This window comes from Eutrigla gurnardus, assembly GCF_963514095.1.
Source record: "Eutrigla gurnardus genome assembly, chromosome: 4".
NCBI lineage: Eukaryota > Metazoa > Chordata > Actinopteri > Perciformes > Triglidae > Eutrigla > Eutrigla gurnardus.
The window spans coordinates 27,633,939-27,652,296 of record NC_139918.1 but is presented as its reverse complement, the minus strand read 5'-3'; the positions used below and the strand labels follow the sequence as shown (position 1 = coordinate 27,652,296).

The following is an 18,358-nucleotide window of genomic DNA, read 5'->3' as shown; positions in this document are numbered from 1 at the left end:
GACCTTAACGAGGCGTTGTCACACATTGTGATGGATTAATTAGAAAACTATATGCCAACATTCATGGGAAGTTAGCTAGCGGTTGTTTGTTAGCATCGTAAAAAAGTAGCAAATCTGCGACTTTTTTCCTGGAATATCGCCCCCCTCTCTCGGCTCCGTTTTCATACAGCGGGCCTTTTTGCCGTCTACACAAAAACGAGCACGAAACGGAGGGGCGCCGTTGTTTTCTTTTTCACCCTGAGAGCTGGTTTCAAAAAAGTGTGTTTTCAGGCCGCGGAAACGCCGGATCCGTGTGGACGGTCGGCCGAAATGCACAAGACTTGTGCGTTTACACACAAAAAACGTTTCCGTATGGAACGGTTCTTGGAGCTAAATGCTAACATAAGCATGCTAACAGGCAAAAAACAACACCGGACTTTCACACCACGTGTCGGTTACCTCACTGAGTTATTCTGTTGCCCAAACCTCACTTTTGTTTTGTTTTGTAATGTATGTCATGCTGAACAATTCATGTCACTACGAAACCAGTAGATCAGATTTCCTGGATTTCCAATGCAAACATGCTGATAACGTCTACTTTTTAACCATGTGCCACCTTTGGTAATTAGCATTGAACACAAAGTATAGTTGAAACTGATGGAAATGTATATTTTTGGTCATGCATGACAAATAATAATCTTAATCTGACGATGCCTCCACACTGACCACACAGGTTCTGTTCCTACCTTTCACAATAAAATCCCTAAACATGTCACTGCGTGCCAGAGGAGCTTAAATTACAACAAATTAGTTTACGATATTTACAGTGAGCTCCCCGGATAGAGAGTACAGGGAGGAGTGATTTCAGACACAACTCACAGACTTGTCTCATTTGTCGCTTTCTCATTTTTCCTCCAGCGCAATGCATGATGGTACGTAAAGCTTGGCGGTTGAACCCTATTAAAAGAATCCACTGTATCGAACATAATAATTATTTGGACAACAAAATGGCGAAGGTGTGAGTGATTCAAAACACTACAGTGACTCAACACTGCCCCTCGAGGTACAAAGCTGTACTACAAGAAAGTCGGTTAGATGCCTCTGCAACATTGACCTCTTTGACATCAACGTCATAAGCTCTTCATATTGCTAATAATGTTTTACTTGCTCTTGCACACATCGGTACAGGCTTTATTCTCTGGGCATCATTTTCAGGCGATCCATCACAGAGTCCTGCTGCTAGCCTGGAGAGAGACAAAAATAAGTAGAAACAAAACTTTTTCAGTTGACTTTTCAGTGACTCACACTTGTCAGTTCTAAATAACGACGCGTGATTGAGCTGATCTGTCTCCGGAGCAGCTGTTGAGAAGTGTTACTCCATAAACGCCGATCTAATGCTCTCAGTTTAGCCGAAATATTCATCTTGGAGCAGCGATGCAGCAGATTACTCACTTCTCATCGCAAGGTGTCTAAGTGAGCCATTTGGCCAATAAAAGTGCTCAGACAATGTGCCATTGATTGATGAATTATCACAGTGCACTTCTGGCGATACCAAGCAGCTCTCGGCTAACACCGACCTCACACTGTCAAAATGTGGGAAGCTTATATTTATTTGTATTTAATGCACGTGGTCCATGCAGAAGGGGGGGCGAAGGAGAAGATGGGAGACATAACTTCACATGAGTGATATGCAGACGCCTGCCATTCCCTCCCTCCATGCTTCTCTTAACTCATCCAGCCCCATCTGTTCACCCAAAACACGCCACAATCTGGCGCACTGCAACCATCAGGTGTCCCCCCTCCCCCTCCCAGTCTTTCATTACCTCACGCACGTTTAGCTGCTGAACTAAGGCATTCTCAGAAACATCCTCAGACATACAAGCCTTCTAATTCTTTCCCCCGGTTCTCCCGTTACCAGACGGAGGCAGGGGGCCGAAACTTGGTAACGCGTATCGTTCTTTTATCCGGGTTCTGGATCTTTATGTGCGCACCTCCCGACCTCCCCTCAATCACGGCTCCAGAATGTGATGGAAACAGCTCCAGACAAAAGCGGATGAGCCTCCAAAGCAGTGAAAGGGAGAGTGGGGGGGAGTTTGGAGGGAAAACGGGGCCTGCGAGCTTTTAAATCATCATTGGAAAGTCATTAGAAAGCTGGCGGGGCCGGGCGGAGACGGCCGCACAGATTGCGCGCTCCCGAGCACAATACTGGTAATGAAGTGGAAGCTAAGAGGGAGTGTCCCAGGACAGATTTCTTTGCACTGGTTACTCCACTGGCCCTAAAGTTTTACCCCTCTACAATCTGTGTGTGTGTGGGGTGTGTAAAAAGAAAAAAAAGAAGCTGCATTCATGAGATGTTAACAGCTTTGTTTGCTGGGAAGGAATTTATTCAAAGTGTTGCAGCATCAGCGACAGATGGGCCGGACGGTGATGGATCGGGGCAGAAGTTAACTAAAGGAAAGAGGGAGAAAACAACCAGAGAATAAATGTTTAATGTGACTGGACGTTATCAATCTGGTGGAGCTCTGGTGCCAGTCCGGGTTCACTGCCTGTTGCACCATTATGTGCCATGCCGGGGCCCCTGCTGGCGCAATCAGCATGCAGATTAGCAGACCGGAGTGTCGGTTTATTGTACCGTTATCAATTATGGTGTTGTTTCCCTTAAAGCGAGGAGATTTGCAATGAGGTTTGGTGCATTGTCTTCATGGCTGAATGTGTTATAGTCTGACTTTTTGTGTCTCACGTCACCATCAGATGTCTGGATTAGTCTGGATAAGAAGCAGAAACACAAATATGTATAGTTAAATATAACATAAGGGTGAGAAAACATCAAATTCTCACATTGGTTAACGAATTACTAAAGTATGAATTCAACAAATGTATCTTTTCAGATCTTGAAAATAGAATGTTTGTCGTTTTTACAAAGTGAAACAAACAATCAGCCCTTTAAAGTAAGTTAAAAACGTAAAGAAGTCGTCACGTTTGGCCTATCACACAATTAACTGTGTCAAGTGGACATTTCACTGTGAATGAGCTGAACAGGAGCGCCAGACTTCGGCTCTGCAGCCAATACAGCCTTTAATTTTCACCTTTTAGGGGCCACACAAAGGAGGCCTAATTAACCTGCACACCACTTTATCATGCGTTCAATTTTCCACGAGAGTTTAGGGGATAATACAGGTCTGAATGGGGCGTAAATGAAGAGCTTTAAGACCTCTATACACGGGGGGACATAGAGTTCCTCAAGTATTGCACTCTCGAGCTGTTGGGCGCATTCACTCCTAATCATTTTCATCAATAGTGTCATTAGACGAGCCCGGAGTGCGCTTTCTCCGACGGAGAGGCGATAATTGGATAATTAGTGCGGGGAACCAATTAGGGCTCTGTGCTTGTGATGGCACGCGAGTTAAGCAAAGGTTAGCTGGGAGGAGAAAGGGTGAGGGGTGATGGGGGGGGGTTCGGAGCTCTGATCGATTACCTTAGACACCCCCTCCCCCCCCCTCTCTCCCCCCCACACGCACGCACACATACTCCTTTCTCACCCTCCTGCTCTCTCCCTCCCCACTTTCTCCTTCCACCGCTTATCTGCTGGACAAAAGACACCAAATCGCCCATTTCCATCTCAATGAGTTAAGCCCCAACGAGAGGCAGGGATCGGGCGACCAGCTTCAGACCCCCAAATACCCGGCGATCACTAGAGCAAATGGGGACCACAATGGGGAAGAAAGGAAAGAAAGGGTGAGGAGAGAGAGGGGGGGGGTCTCTAAAGATATATTTATATACGTTAAAGAAAATGCTAATATGTCCCGTGCAGAATAGAGGGGATTTCGGAGACTCTCTCTAATTCTGCTATTGTTGAACTCGCGTGCAGACGGGCGAGAGCGACACGGTGGTCACGTGACAGAATGATTTCATTCATTTTTTTCCTCTTTTCTTTTAAGTGTGTGTGTGTGTGTGTGCGTGTGTGTGTGTGTGTGTGTGTGTGTGTGTGTGTGTGTGTGTGTGTGTGTCCTTCAGACGACAGCTTTGCTTTTTGGGGAGGTGCAACGGGATGCATGGAAGAGCCCGTCAAGAAACATTGGAAAGTCTGTCTGGTGCACGCGCACGTGCACGTGCATGGGAGTTTAATCCGCGAGGCGAGACTCAACATAAGAGTGTAATTTGCCTTTGATTGCTCTGTCTTTGTGTGTGTGTGTGTGTGTGTGTGTGTGTGTGTGTGTGTGTGTGTGTGTGTGTGTGTGTGTGTGTGTGATAGCTCCCGTGTTCCTCTAATATATAGAAATTAGAATAAACACGACGGTTCTCACGCGACGCAGCAGCGAGAACATCACTGTTATTGTTGTTATTATTATTATTATTATTATTATTATTATTATTATTATTATTATTATAGGAGCTCAAATGGGCTTCCCACAATAAGAGGGATCTGTTGGATCAGACCTAATGTTGCTGCTGACACGAATTCATCAGCTGCCATGATCACTCAATACTCTGCACCCTCCACAGATCACTCACTAATGCTCCATGTGTCAGTCTGACCATTAACATTTGCAGGGGACGTGAAAACAAATATTTGGGGAATAATGCAGCTATTCGTGGTACATCAATAAAAGCTTAATAAAGTGTGGACAAAAAGCTCATATATAAACAGTTTATAGGGTTCCTTTTCTCTGAACTCTCCTCTGGAGTCAGAAAAATAACTGCATCATCTTCCACAACGTGTCACGAACGTCTTTAATCAAGTTTATAATGTCTTCATAGAACTTCCAATATGGGGTCTTGTCTTTTTTTATGTATTTAACTTGCAAAAGAAAGGCTTTATATTGAATAATCCACTTTATGATCTCTTTGTAAAAAGTGCCTGATTGGAAAATCGTTACCCATATTTTCATAAGGGATGCTCATTTTGGTTGTGAATCCTAAAATGACGTCTCCTTATCCTTCCAGACAGGCCTGACTGTGTCTAACTATGCAAGCTGCTTGACTAGATGTTGCCCATTCAGGTGTCTCCTATTTGACTTTATGTGGCAGATGGGTTCTTTATAGAACATGCCAACTGATATTAGCTTCCACTGCAAGGCAAGTGTTGCCCCCTGAATAGCTGTGTGTGTGTATGTGTGTGTGTGTGTGTGTGTGTGTGTGTGAGAGAGAGAGGGAGAGAGAGAGGGAGGGAGGTGAGTATGGAAGAGAGGGAAACAGTGAAAGAGGGACTTATTCCAGGGAAAGAATGAGAAAATCTCCGTGACGGGGTCTAAATGTATTTTAATAGGAGGGACCCTGATGTCCGGGGCAATTCATCTCCCATCTCCCCTGTAATGAAAGGAGGGGAAGGGGGGGCAGGTCTGGGGAGAATGGGGATGGAGGGGTGGTATGACACAAAGGCTGCATGTGGCTTTGCCTCATTATGCTCCAGTTAGACGGAGGGCTGCATGGAGGCAGCGGGGGTGAAAGGGTCCCCCCACAGACCGGCTCAGGGGCCCACAATGCCGGCATGGACGGCTGCAAAGGGAGACCCTGCCACGCCATTATCCCGTCTGCTACTAACGAGGGCTTCATACGCCTTTGATATAATCTCACTATTGAAATCACGATAAATCCCCCCCCTTCCCTTGCGTTCACAGCCAAATCCCATTTGTAACGGGCGCGCGGAAGACTGAGTGCGTGCGTGCGTGCGTGAAACGCCAATGAGTGTGTGTGTGTGTGTGTGTGTGTGTGTGTGTGTGTGTGTCTTCACCTGCGCCTCATGTTCTGGCAGGCGAGGCCGAGTTGAGTCTCATGTTAAACCCGTCCGTTACACTGGCTTTGATTTTTTTCTTTTTTTAAAGAAAGCCTCTCTCGCGCGCAAGACGTCTCGTGAGCCGCTCTGAGCTGAGACCGAATTAGAATAAAATCAATGTTTAAGTGGATTTTATAGTCCCTTTCTCTAAAGTCTCAGATATGATCTGATGGGGGCCAAACAATTACTGGATAACAACACACCAGGGGGATGAATAATACACGACAGAAGCCAAATTTATGGAATTTATTAATGAGAATAAAATGAGCAATAAAACGACGCTATTACCACCAGTTACATCCACATTCCTCGAATCCCGGCCCGGCCGTTACTCAGCGCGTGGAGCTGCCTCAGCATTATGGGAGTCTATCAGAAGTGCATTATGTGAAATCTTATCTGTCTGGAGGGGGGGGGCAGTCACTCAGAAGGACAAATCACGTCATATATATATTCCTGCACTCACGAGAGTTTTTTATCCTTCCGGAGGGTGGAAGAGAGGTCACTGGGACAGCTCGGCCCATGCCTTCACTCTCCGGTGTGTTACACGCGGGACACGTGCGTGCGTGCGTGCGTGCGTGGAGGGAGGGGGGGGGGGGGGCAACCTTACGGTGCTCACGCATAAATCTCTTTATAGGGGAAAAGTGCGCCTTTATATTATAGCATCCCGAACAGACACTCCTATTCAAAATGCTTTGTCCTCTAGCTCAGGGACACTGCGCATCTCTCCCCTCCTCCCCCCTCCTCCTCCCCCCATGTGTCGGTGCGCAGACTCATTTAACGGCCCCGAGGAACATAAACAAGCAACGGAAACTATAGCCGTATTAAATCAAGCTCCGCGTTTAGCCCACATATCGGGATGCCAAGTTTCTCCGCACAGTCCAGGAATCTCTAAACAGGGTTTTAGAGGTCTTTCAGAAGTCCCCCTTTTTCTCTCTCCCCCCCCTTCTCTCTCCCTCTCAAAGCGCGGATTGGTCACAGTGCGGCTCATTTGCATGCCTCGCCGTATAAACCCTCCCGCAGACACTGCAGCCCTCTCGCGCTGAGAGAGCAGCACACCTCAGTAGAGAGTGAGAGAGTGAGAGTGAGAGAGAGCGGAGTGCATCCAGAGTGCGCATTGAAAGACATATGGAATATTTATTGCTGGCTTTATACATAAAGATCAACAACCCGGGAGAGTCGAGGAGAGCGGAGGACGGATAGCTTCCAGTCTTTGTGTGAAACTTTAAATCCGACTCACAGTTTCTGAAGAATTTCAGAGTGTTATTTTGGGGGGTGAAGATGGGAGAAACAGGGGGGACCAGGCTGTTGGCGCTAATGTGCGTCTCTTTGGCGAGCCTGGCCGCCGTCGCGCACGGAAAGACGGTGAAATATCAGACGTTTGAGGAAGACGCGCCGGGGACGGTGATCGGAAACTTGGCCAAGGACGTGGTCACTTCTTCCTCCTCCTCCTCATCCTCAACGGGATCCAGGACCAATTTCAGGATGATGAAACAGTTCAACTCTTCCTTCATCCGCCTGCGGGAGAGCGACGGGCAGCTGAGCATCGGGGAGCGGATAGACCGGGAGCGGGTGTGCAAACACACCCTGCACTGCCTCATCGCCTTCGACGTGGTCAGCTTCTCCAAGGAGCAGTTCAAGCTCATCCACGTCGAGGTGGAGGTCAAGGACATCAACGACAACTCGCCCGAGTTCCCCCGGAAAGAGTCGAGTCTGGAGATCTCCGAGAACACGGCGGTGGGCACGCGCATCCCGCTGGACTTCGCCGCGGATGAGGACGTCGGCGCGAACTACATCCAGAGCTACCAGATCTCCGTCAACAGCCACTTTTCCATCGACGTGCTGAGCAGGGCCGACGGGGTTAAATATGCGGAGCTGGTGCTCATGAAGGAGCTGGACCGCGAGACCCAGGCGTCTTACGCGCTGGAGCTGGTCGCCATGGACGGCGGCAACCCGTCCCGCACCGGGACGACGCGCGTCAACGTCAAGGTGAAAGACTACAACGACAACAGCCCGGTGTTCGACCGGAACAGCTTCTCCGTGGACCTGCCCGAGGACGCGCCGGTGGGCTTCCTCCTGCTGGACCTGAACGCGGAGGACCCGGACGAGGGGCTGAACGGCGACGTGGTGTACGGGTTCGGCAACCAGGTGCCCGCAGAGATACGGCAACTCTTCAGGGTGGACCGGAAGACCGGACGCCTCACCCTGGAGAGCCCGGTTGACTTTGAGAGCAAGAACACGTACGAGTTCGACGTCCAGGCCACCGACCTGGGTCCGAATCCGAGTCCGGCCATCTGCAAGATCGTGGTGCAGGTGCAGGACGTGAACGACAACGCGCCCGAGATCTCCATCACCCCCATGACGTCCATCACGGCGGGCATCGCGTACATCACCGAGGCGGCGGCGCGGGAGAGCTTCGTGGCTCTGGTCAGCACCTCGGACCGGGACTCGGGCGCCAACGGGCAGGTGCACTGCACCCTCTACGGACACGACCACTTCCGGCTGCAGCAGGCGTACGAGGACAGCTTCATGATCGTCAGCACCAACCCGCTGGACCGGGAGAAGATCCCCGAGTACAACCTCACGGTGGTGGCGGAGGACCTGGGCTCCCCGCCCTTCAGGACCATCACCCAGTACACGATCCGGCTCACGGACGAGAACGACAACGCGCCCGTGTTCAGCAAGCCGGTGTACGAGGTGGCCGTGGTGGAGAACAACGCGCCCGGCGCGTACGTCACCACGGTGGTGGCGCGCGACATGGACATGGGGTCAAACGGGAAGGTCAGCTACAAGCTGGCGGACACGTACTTCATGGGCTCCCCCATCTCGACCTTCGTGTCGCTGGACCCGGCCAGCGGCTCCCTTTACGCGCTGCGCAGCTTCAACTACGAGGTGATGAAGCAGCTGGAGCTCCGGATCACCGCCAGCGACGGCGGCTCCCCGCCGCTCACCGGCAGCGCCAACGTCTACGTGAGGATCGTGGACCAGAACGACAACGCGCCGGTCATCACGCAGCCGCCCCTGAACAACGGCTCCGCGGAGGTCCTCCTGCCCCGGGACGCGCCGACCGGCTACGTCATCACCCGCGTGGAGGCGCGGGACGCGGACGAGGGGGTGAACGCGGAGCTGTCCTTCGGTCTGGCCACCGGCGAGCCCTCCGTGTTCAGCGTCAACAAAGCCACCGGGGAGATCTACCTGAACCAGGTGCTCAGCCACGACGTGGACGAGACGCTGAGCGTCACCGTGACGGTGAGCGACAACGGGAGGCCCGCGCTCACCTCCACCGCCGCGCTCCACTTCCTCATCGTGGCGGGCTCCCCGCCGAGCGACCGCGCCGTGTACCAGCCGGGCGGCGCGGGCGACGACGTGCACGCGCAGTGGGACCTGTCCGTGGTGATCATCGTCGTGCTCGCGGGCAGCTGCACCGCCCTGCTGCTCGCCATCATCCTCATCGCCACCACCTGCAACCGGCGCAAGCGGGACAAGAGCAGCGGCGGCGGCGGCGGAGACGACAGCGACTCGTACGGGGAGAAGGGCACGCTGGAGCGCGGGCGGAACCACGTGGCGGACAACCCGCTGCTGCCGCTCCACGGGGCCGGGGGGGGAGTGAGCTTCGACGGACAGTCTTACGGCAGCCAGCCCGGTGGGTTCACCTCGGCTCACCCCGGGGGCAGCGACATGTGCTCGGCCTCGGAGGACGGCAGCGAGGTGCCCTGTGTGTATGACTCAGACAGCAACAGCAAGCCTCGAGGGAATAAACACGAGGTGAGACGCACCTCCGGGTGGGGAGAGGGAGGGGGTGGGAGGTGTTGGGTGGTGCGCACAACAATGAGTAATCACGCAATGTGCTCATCCAGCAGACACTAACCTGTGTTCCTTCTCTGGTCTCCTTCCCTGCAGGGGTACTCCACTCTGCCCGGCTACGGGAACGCCAAGGAGGCCGTGCGGCCCATCACCATCTGGAAGGGGAACTCGTACACCACCATCTCCGCCAGGGACCCGGCCTTCAGTGGCAAAGACAGCGGCAAGGGAGACAGTGACTTCAATGACAGTGACAGCGATGTCAGTGGAGACACCGGGCTGAAGAAAGACGGCATAGTGGTTCCTCCTATGGGGGGTCAAAATGGTAAGGGGAGACATTATAAAACCGGATTATGATATTTGATGTCTTTACGCGTCTGAATCTAACCCCACGGTGTTCTTCCTCTCCAGCTCTGTGGGCTTGCACCAGTGAATGTAAGGTCCTGGGTCACTCGGATCGCTGCTGGAGCCCCTCGGCGGTGAGAGCCAACGCGGCGCCCTCTCCGGCCCCCACCCTCTCCTCCTTCAGCAGCCTCTCCAAGACGGCGTCCCTGCCCCGGGACACCCACCGCCAACGGGACAACTACTACCAGGCGCACCTGCCCAAAACCACGGGGCTGCAGAGCGTGTACGAGAAGGTGCTGCACAGAGAGTACGACTACGTGCTGGTCACCCCACCCAGGCCCGTGAGGGTGCAGGAGATCAGTGACGTAGCCATCCCCGTTTACACCCCCACCCCGACACACTGCCCCAACGACGACGTCTAAGGAAAAAAAAAAACACAAAAAACAAGACATTGCACATGCGCACCCAAGCCCACTCAAAGAAATGTATAGTGCGTTCAAAGTTTTAATTTATGTTTCATCGGCTTGTACATGTTTGAAAGTTAGAGCGTGCATATATATATATATAAGTTTATATCCTAATATTTGTGTTGTTTTATTGTAAGAGCCACATTTGACGGCCGTTCAATCACTTTAGACGTTTTTCTGTTGGACATGAAGTGTATCATATGCAGGTTTTGTACATACAGAGAGTCTATTTTTTATAAAAGTAATAATGAAGCAAATATATGTACATAGGAATTGTAAGTATTGATCTTTTAAGCACGTTGACTATTTAAAAATGCCCCCCTCCCCCCTCCACTAGAAACAGTTGGAAGGGACCGGAAACCCACAATGTATCAAGTTGATAACGATGTATAAATAATTATTTGAATGCAATAATAAGTAAGTGTACAGTTCTTTTTGGAATCATCACAATATCCTGAGGAAAATAAACTTTGAAATACTGTTCTGAAACACGAGTGATGTGTTTTTGAAGATCCAGGTGAGAGCTGGATGTTTGTTTCAGCCGACAGGCGTCGCTGTTATTGCAGCAGTGAAGTCTCTGTCCTTGCAGCCCACCGACGAAGGTCAGCTGAGTTTTGTTTTTTTTTCCTTTAGTGAAAACGACTCTGCTGGTGAGATGCCAGAGCAGACGCCAAGGTTTTCTAGCAAATCACCCTCACAGCTCATGCATATCAAGAGCGAACACCTTCAGAGGCTTTCTCTCTCTCTCGTTCTCATGGATGTAATAACGTTTTGCGTTTTACTGCCTCAGACCCGCATGTTAATGCAAGAATTAAAAGATTATGCTGAGGTTTCCCCCCATTAGGCGCGCATAAATCATCATCACCACCTGAAACAAGTGCGCGCGCGGTGGAGATGGTGAGATCGGCTGTGCGTAAAAGGCGCATTTACTTTCTCCAAAAGCTGGAGTCTAACAGTGTCTAACACGAGGTTTCATCGAAAGAGCGAGGCGCCCTTGTGAGCAAAAGAAATCCTCTTGCCACCCTGTCAGGATGTGTTTTTGTCTATCTGCCAAATACGCTTACGTAATACCCCCCCCCCCCCCCCACACACACACACACACACACACACACACACAGACACACACACACACACACACACACACACACACACACACACACACACACACACACATTATCATTCATGGGTTTAGGGCATTTTTCATAACGCAGTTCTGGACTCGGATAAAGAAGAGAGAACGTCTGTCCAACGAGCCTCCATGTAAACACACAGTCTCCAAGCTGGTGCCAAATTCCACCGGAGTCACCTTTGACCTGCAGGAGTCTGTGGAGGTATTGACAGAGAGGGGGGGGGGGGGGGGGAGAGGAGGGTGCTGCTGAGGTGTTTCCAACCTCACCCTTCCTTCATCATCTTTTTTAATTTCCCAATAGATCTTAGTCTGCACTCGGCGGTGGCCTCGGTGATATGAGAAGCAGCATCAGTAGAAAGCAAAGGTTGAACAGCAGAGATATGACATTGAAAAGAGAAAACACCATGAAGGAAAAGAAAAGAAGGATTTTTTTCTAAAAAAAAACACCTGATGTTTATGATGCTGATGATCCCCCAGCGGGAAGATTATTAATGAAACATCTGCCTTTTCTTTTCATTTTTAAATCACATTTTCTTACATTACAGCGTGAAACATGACCTGTCTGTGTGGATGTGGAGGGAGGGATGGGGGAGGGGGGAGGCGGGGGGGAGGGGGGAGGGAGAGAGAGAGAGGGAGAGAGAGAGAGGAGTTAGTAGACTGGGGTTCCCTTAGGTGTTTGGCTCCAGTCATGGCCGGGAACTCAGAGAAAGTACCGATCGCCTCGGCGGGACCGGAGGACCTGCAGCACTTCATGCCCCCGGTGAGTTTTTCCAGCTCGGTGCGTTCGGATAATCCCGGTTAACGGAGATCTATAACGACCTCGGGTATAATACGGTAGGTGTTGGGGTCAGGGGCCACATCTTTGACCTCCTATTCGCCGCAGAGATGACCGTCTAACCCATCATACTTCTAATTGGGTCGTCACATCGTGTCGTTATCTCCCGCGGTGATGTTGCGTTTGCGGACGTGGTAATTTTGTGTGTTTTTCTTTACGGTATAGGCATACTCTGCCGTGGCCGTGAAGCCCGCGGCCACCGGCCGCCTCCTGAAGGCCGGCATCGCGGTGCTAGTGGCCGGGGCTCTGCTGCTGCTGCTGGGGGCAGTGGGAGCTTTCTACTTCTGGAACAACAATGAAAAACACGTAAGACTGATGTGTTATTGTTATTACAAGAAATGTGTTTATTAAAGGGACTGGTGGGAAATAATTAGGGAGTGAGTGAGGTAGAAGATAAGCTACAGGTACATTTAGATTTTGTTCAAGCCTCCTTTTAAAATATTGTTAATAGTTACATTAAAATCAACTGTGGAGGTCACCAACATGCAGATGTGTTTATTCTGATATATGGGTATTCCACATTAAGATATTACAAATAAGATATTCAAAGAAAGCATCAATTACCAAGTGGAAGATGTTTCTTTTTCTTTTTCTTTATTTTTTACAAATGAAAACATAAGGCTCAGCCCACCAATAACATCCACGCAGTCCCTTTGGACTTAATCATAAATCTAGTCAAAGGAAATCTGCTAAATAATTCCTTTTGTTCCGAGCACACTCTGCTGTTTTAAACTGTGAAATGAAGTTGTCATGTTGGAACGTTTAGGAGACGATTAAAGGAGACTCCAGAGTTTTCCAAGATGGATTTTTTCCCCCCCTCCGCAGTGCAAACAGTAAAATGTAAATGAAACTCTCCAGCTCCACGGTGCAGTCTGCTTGGTGAATGGGGGCGTTGTGTGTGTCGGAGGATCCTGGCAGGGTGGAGGGGAGGGGGGTTCGGGGAGTAGGGGGGGTGGGGGCTCTTTGGTCCGGCTGATGCTCCAGGGGCAAGAGGTGAACGAGACCAGAGGGAAAATGTAGGTTTTTAAGTGTTTTTCTTCCAATATAGAGTTAGAAAACGCTATTAAAGGCTGGATGAAAGGCTCCGTGGGTCATCGTCACCTGGAGCTGTACGGATCGTACCAACGTGTGAAAGAGAAATCCAGAAAAGAGATTGGAGAGGGGCGGCGAGGAAGAGTGTTGAAAGAGGAAGGATGACTCTCGTACCTTACATGCCAGTCTGACAATGTGTGTGTGTGTGTGTGTGCAGATCTACAATGTTCACTACAGCATGAGCATCAATGGCAAAGTGGAGGAGGGCACAATGGAGATCGACACCACCAACAACATGGAGCGCTTCAGCACCGGCGGCGGGGCGGACGAGGCCGTGGAGGTCCACGACTTTGAGATCGTGAGTCGGATCGAAAAGATAGTTCAATCAAATCAAATGAGTGAAGCAGCAGTTTTGGCCTTTTAACTATGAACACATGTCACCTTTAATCATAGCGTCCCTATTAATGTTTTCAAACCTAGACTATAATGCAGCGTTGCCCCGGGACGTCATCAAAATCAGCTGATTAGCCCCCGAGACGCCTGCAGAGTGTGACGGGTTAAATGCCGTCTAACACACAGCCGCTTGTTTGCCCTCTGACCTTGTCCAGGGAATCACAGGGATCCGGTTTTCAGGAGGCGAGAAGTGCTACATCAAGCCCCAGGTGAAGGCCCGGCTGCCCGACGTGGAGACTCTCAACAAGGACTCCATGACCTTCGACCTGGTGAGTCAGTCTACCTCCTGAGAAACTGAAAGGCTTTGGTACAAAAAGAGGAAGCAAAGAAAATTCTTAGCAAATAATCTTATATAAGTAATAAGAGACTAAAAGGATGAACTTTTGTCCACTTCACTTTCAACAAGTCCTGACCAGATTCATGGTCCCCAGAGGATAAAACATACTGACCTTGTTGACCTTTTCTCTTCACACCACCAGCTTGTAGAAATGTGCATTTATCCAGTCAAATATCTCATCCTCTAATAGATCAACTGAACATCACAACATATGGTACCGACATTCATGTCACCCAGAGGATGAACCGCCATTAAATGTCGAGCTGTATATCTGAGAGATTGTTTTTTTTCCCCAGGAAGATTAAAACAATGGATTTTGATATGAAAAACACAAAGAAAGCAATCATTTAGTCATTTATGGTTTAATATGCGACACCAGGGAGGCATTTCTCCATCATTAAGTCTAAGTTTTAATTTGTCTAATACTTTAGTTTATGACCAGATACCTGGGAAACTAACATCCTCCCCATCGGCCTCAGTTGAACTTTGTATTTAGTGCTACTACTTAAACATGAAACCAGCTAATCAGCAGCATTAGACACTGTAAGCTTCTTAGCATAAATCCACGTTTTACAACTTAAACCAGCTACAACCGCAGATATGATCGACCTTTATTAATGACTTCTACACTTTCTAATGAATATGAGGATCAAATCCGAATGTTACCTCATTAAGAAATGCTTACGAGCTTTTCACGTTCTCATAACGAGACAGCGGGTAATTCAAGTTATGCAAGAGGAGGATATACGCATCAAGGGGTATTCAGAACCTGGCAACCCAGAGATTGTTCTACATTGGCGTTTTACTGCTAAATCGTGATTTAATAAACCGCATTCATGAAGTTACAACTTATAAATCCTTTTATGCAGCGAGCGTATGCTGATGTTAGCATGAATCACCCAGGCCAGGGAGGAACACACGGGTGTTTTTATGTGGGTTGCCATCACGTAACAACTTGGTGGATTCAACACTAGAGGAAGACAATCCATATCTGTGTGTGTGTGTGTGTGTGTGTGTGTGTGTGTGTGTGTGTGTGTGTGTGTGTAGATGGTTGTCACAACACACAAACACCACTGCCTGGGATTGTTCAATTGAGACTGTCTGATAATTAAAATCATTTAGCTCTGCATAAGCCTCACATCCATATAAATCCACATCACCAGAAATGCCCTCGTGAACGCGTGTACACACACACACACACACACACACACACACACACACACACACACACACACACACACACACACACACACACACACACAGTTAATTATCACGCAGGGCTGCTCTTATTGCCTCTCTCTGCCGAAACAGATCATTTAATTCACGTTTGTGCTTTTGTGTGTTCTTGTGTTATTGCCTCTCTTTGCCTCATAAATGATCGTTTGGCTCACATTTGTGTGTGTGTGTGTGTGTGTGTGTGTGTGTGTGTGTGTGTGTGTGTGTGTGTGTGTGTGTGTGTGTGTGTGTGTGCGTGTGTGTGTGTGGAGACAGGGAGATGATGTTGTAATGGTTGCTGCAGGCTGGTCATTTGCTAAAATTTAGAGTGATGGCAAATATGGGTTAGATAAGCATGTGTACACACACACACACACACACACACATACACACACATATACACACACACACACGTTGCCATCCAGAGTGGGTCAGATAAACTCTTATCAGTGGAGAAGGACCCTTGCTTTTATTTGTCCCTCCAGCAAATCATTTGAGCTGGAGGAGAGAAAAAAAACAGCCTGTCTGAAAGGTTGCAGGATAACCAGCCGTAAACATGGCCGCCGTGGCGAGAGCAGTGCAGCCCTCAGGAACAAACGCCTCTGGGCAAAATCATCCCCACTGAATTCCCCCCATTTACCGGCAGGCTGTTGATACAGAGTATAGATATAAATATATATATGTGTGTGTTTACTTTACACAGTCTCTCCTCTGGAAACCTCATTAGCGTATCCACGGAAACCTGCAAATTTAGGCCATCCAATCTCCCCTTCCCTTCAGACTCTGACGAGTCTTGACATCGTGTATACAGCTAAACGTTATTGCAAAGTGGGAACTGTATACTGGAGCCTGAAGGGGTTTTCTTTTAACCGCTTGATTTTATGTCGCTATAAGGAGAATTAATAGCCTGGCATTAATCTGACAGGATGCAAAGACTATTTAAAGGGGAAGTCTAGTAGCAAGATCCCAAAATACGTGTGTTATGACTGGTTTGTTTGAATTTGGGTGTCTGCTCACCTTGACTCACCTTCTTCGCCCCCCCTGAAGGAGGACGAGGTGATGCCGGCCAAGTTTGAGGACGACCTGATCTGGGTGGCGGCCGGCGCTCCACTCTCGGACTCCGCCTTCCTCAGCAACAAGATAAAGGAGCTGTGTGGAGACCTGCCCATCTTCTGGCTCCGCCCCACCTACTCCAGCAGTAAGCAATCACAGCTCGTGGCACAGAAATGAGAACGTAAAACACTCAAGTTTTTGTGCAAGTTTTTTTTTTTTTTTTTTTGTTTGTTCACAAAACAAAGAGAAAACAGGTCAAACGGTCTCTAGAATTTTCCATTTAACATCGCAGTTGTTTGAGCCGCGGAAAGAAAAACAAGCTTAAAAAGAAAAAGCACAATTTCTTTTGAAGTTTCAGAGCTTACAGTTTACAGTTTTTTTTTTCCCAAAGCATGCTGGGGGGTCAAAAGTTCTCCAAACACAATTTTATTCTGCTTCATGTGAGGACTTCTGAGGGAGAAAAAAACAGCTGTGCAATCAGGAGCTGTGCCACTCGGCTCCTGAATGTGTCACAAAATGAGACTGTGATGTGTTGCAGGCGGACAGAGGGAGAGGAGGGCCGCCGCCCCCCGCCGGCGCCGCCAGGCCGCCGAGGAGGAAGAGGACGTCGAGGCGGAGTTCAACCCGGAGAACCCCTATCAGGTGAGTCACACTTCTTCTCCAGCTTCCGTCCAACTTTCTCGGCTGTCCGTTCGGATCTGGAGGGTCCACCTGAGAAGCCCTTTTTGCAGAGGAGAGTTCCTCACAGCTGTGAGAGCGGCAGCAGATGCCGGGGTCACGGCGTGGGTGTGTTTTCTGTGCACGGGTTTCTATGCGAGGCTGTCCAAAAGCTTTCCTTTGAGCAATGAGGTTGTATGAATAATTCCCCTCCCCTCCTGCTGTGGCCCCTTTGCCCTGCTGAGCACACACAGACTCCCATACATGCACCCCCCCATGCCCTCGATCCTCACCCCTATGTTGGGCCCCGTTTCTCCCCCTAATCCCTCCCCCAAACCCCGGCGACACACTCCTGACAACCACAGAGGGGGGCGAACAGCAAGCGCTACACTGAGAAAGAAAAATATTTGACAACAAAAAACCAACATCTGACAACATCCCCTCCTCCCCCATCCCGCCTGTCGGAAACCCATTTTTAATTGGTTTGAAACGAGCGCTCCCCGCCCGCCATCACGCGGCAGAATGAAACAACTCTGACCGCCATCCTCTCTCTCTCTCTCTCTCTCTCTCTCTCCTCGCAGAGAGGACTCGAAGGCGAGGAGGCCACCATGGAGATCGACCCCAGGCTGGACCACGAGGGCGTGTGCTGCAACGAGTGCCGTCGCAGCTACACCCACTGCCAGAGGATCTGCCAGCCGCTGGGAGGGTACCACCCGTGGCCGTACCACTACCGGGGCTGCGGGGTGACCTGTAGGGTCATCATGCCCTGCAAATGGTGGGTGGCGCGCATTTTGGGTATAGTGTAAAAAACGAATCTCGCCCCAATCGGAAGATTGGTAGAGTCCGGGAGGGGAAGAGGAGAAACTAGGGAGGGGACGGGAGGATCCAAGGGGGAGGAGGGGGGGAAAGGTTAGGAAGGGAAGACGGTGATTCTTATAGTCATCTACTGTCGTGACCCGTCGGTCTGAGCAGCATCAGTAACTCCCTCACGTTAGAAATGCATGATACAGAATCGAGGATGGATCTCAGTCACAACAGTCTTATTAAACATGCAAGAACGGAGGTTTTGATGTGAAAACGACCCCAAAGACCCGTTTTTCAATCAAACGTATTGATTCCAAATATGTATCTTATAGGAAATGCATTTATATATTTATAGAGCTGATAATCGTTCCTTATTTTCTCTCATTCTTTGATGTAAATAAATGTATAGGGTGCAACAGCAGTCTTAAAACACCCGTTATCTGTTTCACTCCTCATCACTCTAGTGAGATATTATTTTTAA

General features: G+C 49.5%; 2 protein-coding genes across 2 annotated transcripts; both read left to right on the top strand.

Moving 5' to 3' along the window:
• Window positions 1–6,843: 6,843 nt before the first annotated feature.
• On the top strand, window positions 6,844–10,816 carry LOC311012652 (protocadherin-8-like). The gene is made up of 3 exons (XM_084008234.1): window positions 6,844–9,514; window positions 9,650–9,875; window positions 9,962–10,816. The coding sequence occupies exons 1-3, from the start codon at window positions 7,031–7,033 to the stop codon at window positions 10,315–10,317; spliced, it is 3,066 nt and encodes a 1,021-aa protein (XP_083864360.1). The 5' UTR covers window positions 6,844–7,030; the 3' UTR covers window positions 10,318–10,816.
• A 1,315-nt stretch (window positions 10,817–12,131) lies between these two features.
• Window positions 12,132–17,947, top strand: LOC311012105 (leukocyte cell-derived chemotaxin 1-like). Its single transcript, XM_084007441.1, has 7 exons — window positions 12,132–12,251; window positions 12,492–12,632; window positions 13,576–13,716; window positions 13,967–14,080; window positions 16,411–16,561; window positions 16,955–17,058; window positions 17,655–17,947. Exons 1-7 carry the CDS (start codon window positions 12,180–12,182, stop codon window positions 17,877–17,879), a joined length of 948 nt encoding a protein of 315 aa, XP_083863567.1. The 5' UTR covers window positions 12,132–12,179; the 3' UTR covers window positions 17,880–17,947.
• Window positions 17,948–18,358: the final 411 nt, after the last annotated feature.